The sequence below is a fragment of the Grus americana genome, chromosome 3, assembly GCF_028858705.1.
Source record: "Grus americana isolate bGruAme1 chromosome 3, bGruAme1.mat, whole genome shotgun sequence".
Lineage (NCBI taxonomy): Eukaryota > Metazoa > Chordata > Aves > Gruiformes > Gruidae > Grus > Grus americana.
Window position 1 is genome coordinate 26,158,065 of NC_072854.1, and position 16,155 is coordinate 26,174,219.

Consider the following 16,155-nt stretch of genomic DNA (forward strand, 5'->3'; position numbering starts at 1 on the left):
GGACACCCTCCACTAGACCACGTTGCCCAAAGCCCCATCCAACCTGGCCTTGAACACTTCCAGGGAGGGGGCATCCACAACCTCTCTGGGCAACCTGTTCCAGTACCTCACCACCCTCACAGTAAAGAATTTCTTCCTTACATCTAAACTAAGTCCACCCTCCTTCAGTTTAAAGCCATTACCCCTTGTCCTGTCACTACACTCCCTGATAAACAGTCCCTCACCAGCTTTCTTGTAGGCCCCTTCAGGTACTGGATGGCTGCTATAAGGTCTCCTCGGAGCCTTCTCTTCTCCAGGCTGAACAATCCCAACTCTCTCAGCCTGTCTTCATAGGAGAGGTGCTCCAGCCCTCTGATCAGCTTTGTGGCCCTCCTCTGGACTCGCTCTAACAGGTCCACGTTCTTCTTAAGTTGGGGTCCCCAGAGCTGGATGCAGTACTCCAGGTGGGGTCTCACAAGAGCGGAGTAGAGGGGCAGGATCACCTCCCTCGACCTGCTGGTCACACTTTTGATGCAGCCCATGCAGGACACGGTTGGCTTTCTGGGCTGCAAGCGCACACTGCTGGCTCATGTTGAGCTTCTCATCAATCAATACCCCCAAGTCCTTCTCCCCAGGGCTGCTCTCAATCCATTCTCTGCCCAGCCTGTAGTTGCGCTGGGGATTGCCCCAACCCATGTACAGGACCTTGCACTTGGCCTTGCTGAACTTCATGAGGTTCGCACGGACCCACCTTTCAAGCCTGTCAATGTCCCTCTGGATGGCATCCCTTCCCTCCAGTGTGTCGACCGCACCACACAGCTTGGTGTCATCGGTAAACTTGCTGAGGATGCACTCAATCCCATTATCCATGTTGCTGACAAAGATGTTAAACAGCGCTGGTCCCAATACCAACCCCTGAGAAACACCACTCATCACTAGTCTCCACTTGGACATTGAAGAAAAATTTGATGTTTTCCGTGGCCAGTATAGAAGCCCAAAGGGACTATTATTCTCAGTCACATAAATTGGATGTCTTAAATGGATGAAGGGAATAGCCCCCCTCCCTCTCATTTCCATACTATTTAGCTTAATATTTTTCTGTCTGGCATCAATCCCATTAATATTCTGCATCAATCCCATTAATATTCTGACCACTGTACATCCTTTTTATTCACATGAAATCACAGTGTCATCCTTTAAGTGGTGCTTAAAGGGAAGCATAAAATGGCTTTAAAATGAGAAATCAACTTGCTTATTTTATAGCAATTGGATTTAGATTTCAACAGAGCAACTTCCAGTTTATAGCAGAAAGTTATAACTATTCTTTATTCCCATTTCCTGTCCTTTTAGTAAAGTATAAGATCCTTGAAAGACAACAAGAAAAAGAAACACAATTAAGAAAAAATCAGGCAGTGTATCAGGAATCATATCTTACGGTAGATGGATCTTTACCTGCTGAGGAACCTTATTGTGAATTGCAGGCAGAAGAACCTGGTTAGACTTGTCCTCCTGTAAATAGTTACTGTGCTCAGCCCCAGAGTTGTCTGTCTTATATGGGTACACCAAGTGCTGAGAAGACTGGCTCTGTTGAAAAGGCCTTGACAAAATGCGGGCGTGAGGTTTCGGAGCGGGTTGTGCTGGAGGGACAGGCTTAATATGCAGAGACGATTTATTATGCAGTTCCTTCTGTTTTCCCAGTTCCTGAACACCCAGGGCATGCCCAACCCGGAAGTACGGATATCGAAGTGCCTAAAACATAATGAAGACGTTAGGATCCAACTTAGGAAACCTAAGTTTTTAACTTACCCTAGCCCTATGTGGTGGTACAAACTTAATTTCCTTTTTTCTGGGGTGGAAACAGAAGACCCATGTCTCAACACTAGATTTTAGTGAGCACAATCCACTTCAGAATAATGTTGCAATAGTAGAAAAGTTTCAACAGATACCAAGTTATCAAATCCTCTGTGGACTTGCACTAAAAGGAAAAGGCTGTGCAGAAGTAAGGTACTTAACCAGGTATCTGGCACCTAGAGGCATGTCTCATTATGTGCTGTCTCTTCACATGTGCAAACACACACACACGTGTCATCACAGATTCCACCATCAAGACCTGGATGACCCCAGAGACGTTCCATCTCTTCCATTCTCCAGTTCCAAGACTGAATCAAGTGAAAGAAATAGAATGCTTATGAAAATTAGCCCCTCTCTTTTTTGGAAGACATGTTGGTAAAAATAGCTTTATCCTGCCTTACAAGTAGTTAAGGAGTTGTCAGTAAAGGCAATTCATATCTGTCCAACTTGCTGTTTCAAGTATACTCATCTTCCCTTCCCAAAAGGCCTCTCACTGCAAAAAACTTCTAAAAGTTCAGACTCCTCACAATATTTGTACTTTACTGTAAAACATTTGTTAATACCAAGTTATAGTAAGTATTTTTTGCTTTTCATTACCTTTGAGAGTTCTTCATCTATTTTACTTCTTAAATGCTTTAATTAGCTTTAAAGCTTTTCATTACAATTTTTACTGAATGTCTGATATAATCGTAAAGTTTCAACTATGGTCCTATTGAGATCCAGTCAGATTTGAACCCAGAATCACATCTGTTTTTCAAAAGGTGCCCTGCTCATGTCGTTAGTTGGGTACTACCACTACAGTACTGGTATCTGAAATCAGTGGCTAACATCAACATCAACTGGACAATTTTATGTGCAATACCGATGACTTGGGCTATGCTTACATACAGGATGCAGGGACATAGCTACAGTGCAACTGAGCAGAGACTGCCCTGCAAACTGCCTTGCATAAGCTAGCCTTATCCAGGCAACACTGGGCTGGATGAGCAGACAGTGAGGTGGACTGAAAGCTGGCCAAATGACCAGGCCCAGAGGGTGGTGATCAGTGGAACAAAGTCTGGTTGGAGGCCAGTAGGTATCAGTATACCCCAGAGGTCAATATTGGGGCAAATACCGTTCAACATCTCCATTAAAGGTGTTGATGGTGGTGCAGAGTGCACCCTCAGCAAGTTTGCTCATGACACAAAACTGGAAGGAGTGGCTAATATGCCACAAGGTTGTGCTGCCATCCAGAGGGAGCTCAACAGGCTGGAGAAATGGGCTGACAGGAACTTCAAGTTCAGCAAGGGGAAATACTGAGTCCTGCACCTGGGGAGGAACAACCCTGTGCACCAGTACATGCTGGGGTCAACCACCTGGAAAGCAGCTTTGCAGAAAAGGACCTGGCAGACACCAAGTTGAACGTGAGCTACCAATATGTCCTTGCTGCAAATAAGACTGACGGTATCCTGGGCAGCATGAGCAGGAGTGATGCCAGCAGGTTGAGGGCAGTGACCTCCCTCTCTGCTCAGCACTGGTGAGGCCACATCTGGAGTGCTGTGTCCAGTCTTGGGCTCCCCAGCAGAAGAGAGAGACGCACATAATGGAGACAGTCCAGCAAAGGGCCACAAATATGATTAAGGGACTGAAGCACCTCACATATTAGGAAAGACTAAAAGACCTGGGACTATTCAGCCGGGAGAAGAGAAGGTTCAGGGGAATCATCACAGTATGCAAATACCCAAAGGGAAGGTGCAAAGAAGATGGAGCAAGGCTCTTTTCAGTGGTGTCCAGTGACAGGACCCGAGGCAATGGGCACAAACAGAAACACAGGAGGTTCCCTCTGAACATCAGGAAACACGGTTTTACTGTGAGGGTGACTCAGCACTGGCACAGGTTGCTAAGGGCAGGAGGGCTGGACCAGAAAGAACGACATCACAGCCTTCACCATATGTCCTACCTTCATTCTGCTGCTACACGCAATGACTGGATTATACTTAATTCAGGTGTACTTAATACACACTGCAGTCACACATTTGATCATTGAGCACACACCCACTGCAGCTCATGTTACATGCAAAAGGTTGATTATGCTCTCTTAATTACTCCCCTTTGTTCTGCAAATTGTTCTTGGCTTCCGCTCTTCTGCCTTCTAAGAACTGCACCCCTGACCAACTGTTAAATGACTGTCTATAAAAGGTGTCTTGCAGTGAAAGGAAGCGTCATATGCAGATGTGAGAAAAAGAAAACAAAACCAAACCTGACTAGCTGTTGGCCGCTTTTTGGGGTCCCACTGCAGCATGTCTCTCATGAGCTGCACCGCTTCACTGCTAGCATTAGGTATGAGGGTTTTTAGGTTGTTAGGTACGCACTGAGGCCAGCGAAAATTCATGGAGGCTGAAAGTTGGTAGCCTTCAGGCCAGTCGTTCTGGAAGAGTGAGATTTCCAATCACAAAGAAAGTTCAGCTGTAAAATATCATAGTGCCTAAGTATACTAGCATATATTCTTCTATCAGTAATAGAGTGTGTACAGCTTACTCTAGACTATATTTAAGATTTCACCAGAAATTTTCACCTCAAACCTCCGGTGAGAGGTAAATCTTGCTTTACATCCGACCAAGTCAAAGACATAAATGGAATAAGGAGATAAGAGTCTTGCCATGATTCCAATTTCTAGCCTCTTAAACCATAGGTTTATACACAATATGCAAGAGAAAATGAAATTTCCACCTAATGAAATAACAGTCTAATTACTTTACTTGCTGTTTAGGGGTCTATTTCTCCTCCTCTAAATGCCAGATTTTACAGCATAATTACATAATGCTTATTTCACAGAAAATAAGTTTTAATTTAGTTTACTGTATCTGAGATCAATACCATACAATAGCAGTAAGCGTGAAAATTGATTATGCTTACTGCTGTTGTGCTATTCTGTATTGTAGAACACCTCTAGTAGTATTGCAGTGTGGAATGTTCCTCTAGCTACCTTCTTTGGTGTCCCCAACACCTGACAAATTTTGAATATAGTATCAATTTCACTGGCGCCTGGGAAGAGAGGCCTCAGTGTGTAAACTTCTGCCATTATACAACCAACAGCCCAAATATCTATTGGAGAACTATAGCTGGTGGATCTCAGAAGGACTTCAGGAGCCCTGTACCTGTAAGAGAGAAAAAAAGAAAAAGAAACAAAACCCACAATTCAAACAGACATACACAAAACCATTCAGCTTTTCATTCTTTGCTGTTAGGAGCAAACATCCCTTAAAAAGCTCCTATCCTCTCCTATCCTACACGTAAGACTTCATTTTTTTCTAGAATGAAGAATTAAAACCTACATAAGCTCTTGCAAGCTCTTTTATGCCTTCCTGACATGCAGCAATCCCAGCACATCCAACCTGCCTTATCAGGCTCCCTCTTTGTTCCTGTGCTGCTGCCATCTGTAAACTGTCTTGCACTAACTGAAGCTTTTCAAATTATGCCAAGCTTAAATAAAAGTTTCATAAAGAGGAGGCATCAAAAGTGGTATTATATTCAGCACAAATGTAATATTTTACTTCTTTAAAGGCTTGATTAGAAGTTTCACACAATGTAGGCAAATACCAGCACTTACCATCTTGTAGATACATAATCGGTGTAAGGAGGTCTAGATCGGATTTCTCGGGCTAAGCCAAAGTCTGCTATTTTCACAAGTTCTGGTCCCATGCAAAGGAGGTTTTCAGGTTTCAAGTCTCTATGAAAGAATCCTAAAATTCAAATGAAATATTGATGTGCATTGCAGTGCCACTCCCAGCTGTAGCCTTTATTTTCCACCTGCATTGTTTTGCTTTAGTTCTTATTGCTGAAGCTTGAATAGCACCAGAGTTCAAAGTTTTATGTGATCAACAGAGCTAGTCAGTATAATGGTTGTTCAGTCAGACTGTGAAGAATAGCATACACAAGTTGACTATATTATAACAATTCAGAGCTTTCGGTCAGATACCTCCCTTTCAAGTAACAATTCTTTAACATAAAAAAAAAATACACCATTTTAATGTTAGTTTAATTCTAATTGTCTTGGAAACTGTGCAATGAAGACATCAGACACTTCAAAAGTTCTTTTAAACAGAATACAAATTAAAATATGAAGTAATTTTTCTGCACTTGGAAACTTCTTTTTAAATCTGAGAACATAATAACCTGCAAGCACTCAGTTACTCATTGTCCCATCAGACAGACGACCTCAGCATATTTCTTTTTAGTGCACTCTGCATTCAGCAAAACCTGATCACAAATAAGCATTTGGCAAGAGTGCTTTCGATACAAATGAGAGAAGAGGGCTAGAATATCACTGACTACTGTCTCTGAAATTTGCTTACACCCTTAGTCTGAAAAACTTGTCCTTATGCTTCTTTCTTGTAGGCATCTGAGACCACTGCTTCCCATATACAGCTCCGTCTGTAGCACCTCCCTTTCAGAGACCTTCCAATATGCTTTGGTTTTTTCCATGGCCTTGAATATGCTCCCACACATTCACATAGGCTGTGCCTACATTGTCCAGTATAATGATACTGACTTTTGTTTGCTAGATTAATGCATGACACCATTGAAGGCATAGTGCTGTAGTTTTTTACCAACCAGCAGATTATGTCCTTCCTAGGGATATTAAGATGTTCTGGTGCCAGCTTCAACTACTGCCTCTTTATGGAAGGTACCAGACGGAGCAATCACGGTTCCTTTTAGCATTTAGTACAATCGCTTCTGTATTTTGCTGCACAGACATGCAATGCACAACCAAAATGCTTTTGAGGCATTTTATTTCATGGTAAACTTGTAAAAAGAGCAATCAATTGTGTACTTAAATATGAAAAGAAGCTTAGGGTTTGGATGGACAAAGAACATAAAAAGTTTACTTGACAAGCATTTCTATGCCATACAGGAGCAGAATAGAGAAATAAAGAAAGGGAAAAAAGTTCTTGTGATTTTTCCAAAACTGTTGCAGAGAGAATCTTGGGATACCCAGTCCTACACTGCCAGCCACAAGACCATCAAGACCATGCTGTGAGGCTTGCCATGAATTTCCACATCTTTTTAACTATGGATTTGCAATAGCAGCCTAGTGTGTAGCAGGCCAGTGAATAAGACAGCTTTGACACAAAATTGTTCATTCTTTATAGCTATATAGTAAGTTAAATAGCAGTAAAAGGTATTCTGAAAGGTTGTGATCCATTTGATAATTTGGCTTAAATTTTTGCATATAAGTAGTATTATTTTTCTGTTTTTAAATATTTTGTATCTCACTAGAACAGAGAGGAATTTCTAGGTTGGTTTCAGAAGTGTATCCAAGCCCCATCAGAATAGAGAATAAAGCCATTAGCTTGAAAGTGTTTGGCAAAACATAATTAAACGTGTTCTTCAAGTGATCTGAAACGCTGGTTCTACAAGCCTTTCACTTCCAGGAGTTTGGCCACTAACACTAATTCTCTTCTGATAACCCCAAGAGCTGACCAACAACATACACTACAGTGTATTTAGCTGGCAGAATTGCAGAGGGCAGCAAAACATGGTAAGGAAGTCTTTTTTTTTTATTATTAGTTAAGTGGGTCTTGTTACTACTGGCTGGTACATCAGCTTTAGCTTTTATCATTATAGCAAAAATTAGTTGGAAGGCCATGCAATGAAAGCTGTTTGTCACTCAGACTTTATTACTTTAAGTGTATCTTGCACAAAATGTGTGTTTTATTCAGGTTATCTGTGTGTACCTTGAGAAAAGAGTAATTTTTCCTCTATTTTCAGTCTCAGGGGGCTTCTAAATGTGTGTGCCCATTAGCATCAGTTGAGTTTTAGAAAGTGGCCAGCTGCCAGTTTGAGAAAGAAAATCTACAGAAAAGGAACCAAGCAAACCTCCAGACTAAAATGCCAGGCAACTATAAAATATGGATATTTTCAGTAATCTAAATCTCTCATATAGTGCCATTCTTTTGATCACTCCCTTTACTAAAGTTAGCAATGTAACTGTTAGTGTACTCATTAAAAAAATTTACACAGACACTATCTTGCTCTAACTCAAAATGTTTACAGCTAAAACATAACCTACCATGCTTATGAATAAATGCAAGCCCCTGCAGGATCTGATACATAATATTCCTAACTGTAGACTCAGGAAACAGTTTGTTTCTGTGGGATAAAAGAAAAGGTAAGAAATAAATATAAATTATTAAGTTCACACATTAGTTTATGCTATCTGATGAATCAAAGATAAAAGGTAACAATGACAATAAAAATACTAGATATATTTTAAGCACTCTCATGTAGTTTATTTCTCCAATAAAATATACACAGTATTTGCAGAACTGCCATACTACATTATATTAAGACTATGTGACATCATGTTAAGACTGTGTGGGACAGTGAATTAAAAAAGGGAAAAAAAGAAAAGAAAGAAAATAATTGGCCAGACTGAACAAACTTCAGCATGTATAGGTCATCAGGCACACTCCTCAAGACAAAAAGGGTTCATGTTAACTTAGTGCTTTTCATGCACAGTTTCATCTGGCCTCTCTTCTAAAGCATATACAAGTCATACATTTGACTTTCCTTTGTTATTATCTAAAGCTGATGTACTACTTCTTTCTCTTCTGTTATCTGATAAAAAACAATCATATCTGCTACCACTGAAAACAAGAGGTTCTTTTCATAATATTCAGGTGAGAAGCTCAGTCGTGGCAGGCAGTTTAATGACAGCCCCTCTTACCAAGAGAGGATTCTGATCAAACAGCTCTGTACCAGCTGCCTCTGTGCATGCCAAAACACAGCAGAGATGGGTTGGGGTGGAAATCAGTGACAATTTTATTCAGAAAGAGCCTAACAGTGAATGAAGAAGGCAGCCTGGGCCTTATTCAATTTCCTGAGCTTGAATCCTCTCAAAAAACCTGACCATCACATATTTCAGCAGTGAGATCAGCTACTAGAGTCAGCTCTTCTTATTTGCTTATTTTTTAAATTACAGCAGAAAGAGAGTCGTATTTCCTCTACAGTCCCTTCCAGCAAGACTGGCAATTTTAACTAAGACTTAAGCAAATAAATCACATTCTTGAAGGTTTGATTTATACAATGTCTAACCAGTCCAAGGCCTAGCTAAACTGTAAAGAATATGATGTGCAGCACGCTTTTACAGACATCTGTCCCTTTGTTTTCACAAGGAGGTAGGATATATCAAGCATTTCTAAGAAATCCGTACAGATAATTGGTTTGTATGTTATGCACTTGAATGATTTTCTCAAGGTTCATCATTTCATATAATTAAAAAATCAGCATCCATATATATGTGCACAATTTAGTTAAAGTTCTTCTACACCTGTGCATGCACAGTAAGTATTTTTACGCTTAAGAAGGTATTTTATGTAGTATTCACAGAGATATAATATAACAATAAACTTACTTTGTTAAATCAAGCAAGATTACTGTCATGTCCCAGGCTGATTCTATGGTCCATAGAGAGAAAACAGCCTCCTCACAGAACAATTCAAAGCAAGGAGCTATTTTGCCCCAAATTATCCTCTGAAGGATGCTATCATGATCCAAAGGCTAAAATCAAGACTTTATTAATAATCCAGCAAATATCAAAAGCCAGATTTTATTGAGAATGCTGACAAATAAAATATACAGACTTTGTACATGTCAGTTCAAATTGCATGGAAAAAAATAAATTCCTAGAACCACTCCAGAATTTGACCCCTCATTATGACCACCTCAACCACCTTTTATTTATTCATTTATTTGAGGAATCCATAACAGAGGAAGTGGTAATACCACCCTCTAATAGAAAAAGCATTGCTGGTTGGAGTACTTACCTAGAAATCAAAAGTTCTAGGTTCAATGCCTCCTCAGCGCGAGGACTATTAAAAGTCCACAGTTACTAACTTTCAAAAGAGTGCCCTACTTATACGCTAGGCTAATCTGGGATATAAGTAATCTGGAAACTCCTGCTAGACTGTTTGGGATGTGCTCAAAGGAGACACTCACAACTCCTCCTGCAGCGCACAGCTTTAAGCTGTAGAGATCTAAGCCTAAACAAATGATCCAAAGTCCTTTGAAAAGTAACACGGATGTTAAAAGCACATTATGCAAGTAATTAATTTGTATCAGGAATGGGTGATGCTGTTACATACCTTTCTTTCATTAACTGATAAAGATTTTCCTTCATGTATTCGAACACAAAATACAGATGATCATTTTCCCTGATAACTTCTTTCAGCTTTACTACATTGGCATGGTTTAATTTCTTCAAAGACTGGAAAGAGAAAATACAAACAGGATCTTACAAGGGTCTTACTCTAATGAAAAAGAAAAAAATTATTTCACTGATGCAGAAGACTTGGCTTCAAAAATTCTTCAAATAATCAGACGGCTCTGAGAACAAAGACCAGGTCTCCAAGTATTACCAGATACATGTACGGTATACATATCAACTAATGTGCTGGTCATTCAAAAGCCAGCCACCTGGCATCACAATAGGCACCAAAACAATTGCATTTTCTCTGTAAGTAACTTCCTACTGGCAGAATTCACACTCTTCTTGTACCTGCACTGACAATACTCAGGTTACACTCAGAACTAAATATAACCCTGCAACTTCTTCCTTGGTACTGTGGATTAAACCCGGTGGGCAACTGAGCTCGCTTATCCCCCACAGTGGGATAGGGGAGAGAATCAGAAGGGCAGAAAATGAGAAAACTCGTGGGTTGAGATAAAGACAGTTTAACAGGTAAAGCAAAAGCCAAGTGTGCAAGCAAAACAAAACAAGGAATTCATTCACTGCTTCCCATCAGCAGGCAGGTGTTCAGTCATCTCCAGGAAAGCAGGGCTCCATCATGCGTAATGGTTGCTTGGGAAGACAAATGCCATCACTCCCAATGTCTCCCTTTCCTCCTCCTTCCCCCAGCTTTTACTGCTGAGTGCAATGTCGAATGGAATATCCCTTTGATCAGTTGGGGTCAGCTGTCCTGGCTGCGTCCCCTCCCAGCTTCTTGCCCAGCCTCAGCCTACTCACTGGTGGGGAAGCATGAGAAACAGAGAAGGCTTGAGGCTGTGCAAGCACTGCTTAGCAATAAACTAAAACATCCCTGTGCTATCACACTGTTTTGGTAACAAATCCAAAACACAGACCCATACAAGCTGTTATGAAGAAAGTTAACTCTATTCCAGCCAAAACCAGCATACTGGGGTCTTCATTCTCCCTTCTTTTTAGATTTTCAGTGTATTCTACATTCATTCTTACTGTAGCAACACAGTACCAGTAAGTGGTACTGTAAGAAAAGCAACGTAGGTTTTCTATATGTTTGCAACAGTGATAGCAAGGACTAGAAATTAAGGGAGGACCTTAGAACATACCCTAAAGCTTTGCTGGTGTCAGAATTTCACGCTAAATGTCTGGCCCCAAACAGCTACCCAGAAACAACTGCATGTACAAAGGTTACTGCTGTGCAAACGGCACGTGTTCTCAAGCTCTGAAAAATAAACGCCAATCCACTCCAGGTCTAGCGATAGGTAAGTTCGCTCTTTCACTCACCATTCACTGCAAGAAGGAAGCAGCTCTCTACAGCCACATGATTTTTTCTAAGACTACAGAATTTTAATAAGAATTTTTATAAGACTACAGACACCCCATTCAAATGCAGAGCCAGGAAACAGAACTGTAATGCCATATGCCATGGATCATGTTGGGGTAAGTTTTTGATAAAAGGGGTGGAAAGAATTTGATGTTACCCCAAAATGTGACAAGGATCGTCTAACTGAAAGAAACAAGTACCTTAACCTCTCGAAGGTTCATGCATTCCTCCCAGGAATAAAACTTTCTCTTCATCCTACAATAGTAGAGGTGAAAAAACCCACAATTAATATATGGTCAACATCAGCTGATCCTAGACCTGTAAGTCTCATTATATCTTAGAATTCAGTTCTTTCATCAAAATATAAGGTGTTGTCTCCTTTGTCAAAAAACTTTACATCTCTAGATAAGGTACACTGTAATAGAATTTAAAAGCATTGCTATTACACAAGATTGCCTTTTTTGTATATATATATTGCTACAAAAATTTCAGAGCCTTCAACAAGTCAGGCATGCTATTTTTCTTTCCAGTATACAATGTGGTAGAGTACAGTCTAATTGTAAAAAGAACAAGGGTTATGACAGTTATGAACAACTCAGACTAAGTTTTGAAACAAAATTTCAGAGCCTTCAACAAGTCAGGCATGCTATTTTTCTTTCCAGTATACAATGTGGTAGAGTACAGTCTAATTGTAAAAAGAACAAGGGTTACGACAGTTATGAACAACTCAGACTAAGTTTTGAAACAAATCTAATGAAGACCAAATTAAATCACTTCACTTGGTCTCCAATATTATCATACTCTTCTTGCTCCTCTTCTCTATATTTTGATTTCTCTGTAATTTCAATACCTTTCCCCTCTGAGTTGTACTTCTTCATTTTTCAGTGTCCACTGCTCCCCATGTTTCTCCCTTGCTTGCGAGTTGTATCTATTATACCAACTGCTTTTCAAATTCTCTTTCCTTTCAAGCTTATAAGCAACTCTGCTCTAACAGAAACAAACTGCATGACAGATCCATTTTCTCCTAAGCCAGAATATAACTCTGAACATAGTATTTGTGTGTAATGTATGGTCCTATTTGTTCATATGCATTTTGATTATGACTCAGTTCCTTCACACCTAACTCTATGCTTTAGGATCAACAGGATGAAGGCTCACATGTACACACACACACACAAGAGCATAGATTAAACTTACAAAAATACCCAACTGCCTAGAGTCTGGATTTCAGAGGGAGTTGAAGATCTGAGTCTTTGTCAGACTTTGTAATAATTCAATATTACTTATTATTGTAGAAAGCTTCCAGTTTGAAATAATCTCTTACAATTATAATAGTTTAAGAATTACAAACCTTTAATTTTGTGAAGGGGTCTAGATTTTGTTGTTGTTGTTTAAGCAGTGTTTTTACAGTTACTGTGTTGTGCATTCAGCCAGCAGACTATTTCTGTTCTTAATATTGAATTTGCCTTAATGTGTAAGCTAAGAGAGTACCATCTTCTGGTTTGTTCTGAAATTTTTGAGTTCCTACCATGCTACAAAATTAAAATCAAGGGTGCCTCTGGCAAGGTTTGATACAGGAAAAGTATCCTCAGCACAGAGCATGTAGAAAGTTGCTAAAGCCAGCTATTGACTGTTCATACAAAACAGCATTGTACTGAAAGCTCTTTTGACAAGTATGTCCCTGGGTCATGGTCGGTATTTCAGGAAGGTGCCTGCAATGCTTTACAGCTGTCTCTTACCACAACTAGGACAAATAAGCCATTTACAAACTGAGGTCAGTGCTGAAGTGGCAGAGAAAGTCAAGTGGATTTTTCAAGGAATTTTAAGAAAATCTGAAGCTGAAAAGACCAATACATAATAGCATATAAAAATACAGATAATGGACAATGAGATCCATTGTGTTAATTATCACTGCAGTATTAAAAATACACTGGAAATTAGACCATGAAATATATGTTCCATGTAAGCAGCAGCAAAGGGGCTGCAGATTCCAAAGCAGCATTGCAGAATACTCTTAAATAATACATATAATACATGTTTGACTACACATATTAGCAGAGCATTGTTACAATAAGCCTATATATCTCACCCTTTTTATCTTCTGCTGGGGCTTTAGAGGATACAAGGAACTTGAGCTTTGCATGCTGCCCCAATAAAACTCCAAATACAAATGTTGTGTGGAATGTGAAGTACTCAAACCAGCATGACCAAGTGATGCGGACCATATAATGGAAAAACCTGGACCATCCACTGCTAAATAACAAATGAAAATACTTACTTTTTAATGGCTATTAGCTCTCCAGATTCAATGCTTCTCCCTAGGAGGACGGAGCCGTAGGTCCCATCACCAAGCTGTCTGATAGTTGTGTACCTATTCATGATGAGGATACTTTAGCTGCAAGCGCATTTCAGTCCTTAGTGTTTCTTGTGTTTCTCCTCCGAGTGTAACCAGTTCTTTCTGTGGCAGCATAAATACAGAGCACTCAGGACAGTGTGAACAGTTGCAGGAATCATGTTTTCAAGACTTAGCCTTTGGTCTGAAAGCACAGAACACAATTGGTTTGATTTCTGTACCCTTCTGAGATTGCTTGTTTGCAGATTCCCTGTAAGCTATATACAAACACTTGTCTTGGTCTCTCACCAGAAAGGGCCAGCCTGTATCTGGATATAACTGGGTACATTCCCCAAATCTACTCTTATGCTAAAGCTAGAGGCACTTTACAGCAAGCTTGCAGGCAGCCCTAATGGGAGAAAGAAACTATTACTGAAAGCAGAGGATAAAGTCTCATAGCTTGGAGCAAATAGCTTGCTATCAGAAAAATGAAGCACTACAGTAAGATAGGAGGGTATCTGTTCTAGCCAAATTATCAGACATGTAAGTCACCAACTTACAAGTTGTACTGTCATCAGTTAAACCAATTTCCTGACTTTCCATAAGGTCCTATGCTAGAGATATAGTCATATGTATTCCCTTAGACAAAGTCTTCAGAGAAAGAATATTATATTCATGTCAGATAAGACCAGATGCATTTCACTACAGTAGGCCTAAGCAAGAATCAGTCTCTAGAAGTAGTGGCTACATCAGGTTATCTATTTGACCTTTTGTCCTGACACTGCATAACAACAGAATGCTGGATAATAAAGCAAACAAAGATCTTATTTCTTCATTTAAACTAATTGTTGCTAGCATTTCCTACACTTTAGTCTAGAACAAATGTGATCTATTTTATGTATATTAACCATAAATTTGGAATAAAAGAGAATTCCCCTGCCATGAGGGCTTGGTCCCAGCCTTGTGTTTTTCTCCCACTCTAAATGGACAGCAATAGTCATGGCTGGTGACTTTTGCCTTCTGTAGCCTGCATTTAAATTACATTTCCACTTTTTTTTTTTTTTGGTAGCCTTAAATCTCTCCTCCATCATGTCTTATTTCACAAAGCCAAATTATGATTTTAAAAGTAATGGGATTATGTTGCTTGAACTCTGAACTGACATCAATGCAGAGCCACAATCCTGTAGATGCAAGATGTTGAGAAGATCCTTTGTTTTCAGTCTTCTAAGCCTATTAGTCCCACTAATACTGATACAGGAACAAACAAACAAAAATTGGGAAATATGATATTAATACACCTTTTGGCAATTTTACACATCATATATGAAAAAGAAACAGCATTGCTCTAACTATTTTAGGCACTGGGTAGTGTCTCAGACAGGTGGGAGGAATTGCCTCTAGCAGTACCTGTTTCTCTCCACACATTACTACTATACAGAATCACGACTGAGTACCTTAGAGACCTAATCCCAGATTCTGCACTATGTACCAAGGAACACAGGGCTTGTTTGTAAGAATGGCACTTCGGAGTATCAGTTTCTTTTTGGCTGGTTTTCAGGCTGCGCACCTGCATAGCATAAAGCTATGTTTAGACACTGTTTTGCACCCAGGTTAAAAAGCTTTGGCTACTCCAGCTGGTCAATGACCGGGTGGCAACTAAGAAGCCTTGGCTCCTGGGCATTTATTCAAATCGTTGGTGAAAATTTCAAACAACTACAAAGCCTTGCATGGTCTCCTAGTCTGAAAATGTAATATTTATTAGTATCCAAGTGCATAATTTTACACAGTAACTTCCAGTCGAAACAGATGGGACTTGTGGATTTTTCAGCACATACTCCCCTAATGACAGTCCTGAATTTGTAATCATCAACAGATGCAATGGCTCTGCTGCCGCTAGCTTGCCATTCACATATCCCTTTCCAGGGGACTGTAACTGCAGAGTAGAGGAGCATTTTTGCCTCATGTTTGATAACGACAGCAAAACAAAAGATGCTTAACACTGCCAGCACATGACATTGCTAGTAATAATCACCAATGGCTATCATGGATAGATCGTTTGTCTGATGTCTCTTGAATATATGAAGTGGTGAACATAACTGCCTATTCCTTACTGGGGATACTAATTTAAGCCCCTCTCCTTTCCACAGCCACCAATTTTCACAAAACTTGTAAGAAGTTATCATTGTGATTCCAGCTCTGCTGTCAAACGTGACCACATCAGAAAATGAACTGAAATCTTTCTGAGGCATAAAGCGGGAGCAAAGAACCTAGAGAGGAAAAAACAGTCAGAAAATACAGATATCAGTGAGGAATGAATGTTGAAAAACATGCCAGGATGCACAGAAGTTAACATGGCTCCTATGGAAGTTCAAATCTACCTGTATGAAAATCCACTGAACAAAACCTAAATAAAGTCTTCTTTGGTTA

The 16,155-nt window shown here is 39.9% G+C and overlaps 1 protein-coding gene across 8 annotated transcripts in view; it reads right to left on the minus strand.

Moving 5' to 3' along the window:
- CILK1 (ciliogenesis associated kinase 1) overlaps window positions 1–16,155 on the minus strand; it is a 28,643-nt gene that overhangs the window by 9,143 nt on the left and 3,345 nt on the right. For 6 of the 8 annotated variants that reach the window (XR_008576362.1, XM_054820354.1, XM_054820356.1 and 3 more), the window contains exons 2-9: window positions 13,675–13,933; window positions 11,597–11,651; window positions 9,957–10,078; window positions 7,883–7,962; window positions 5,420–5,552; window positions 4,796–4,967; window positions 4,070–4,237; window positions 1,432–1,728 (exon numbers count right to left, since the gene is read on the minus strand). Coding sequence is in view for 7 of the 8 variants with exons in the window: in XM_054820354.1 (XP_054676329.1) it covers window positions 1,432–1,728; window positions 4,070–4,237; window positions 4,796–4,967; window positions 5,420–5,552; window positions 7,883–7,962; window positions 9,957–10,078; window positions 11,597–11,651; window positions 13,675–13,775 (1,128 nt within the window). In the remaining variant the exon portion in view is untranslated. The remainder of the gene's footprint in view (window positions 1–1,431; window positions 1,729–4,069; window positions 4,238–4,795; window positions 4,968–5,419; window positions 5,553–7,882; window positions 7,963–9,956; window positions 10,079–11,596; window positions 11,652–13,674; window positions 13,934–16,155) is intronic. The other 2 variants (XM_054820352.1, XM_054820359.1) reach the window with 2 other exon arrangements.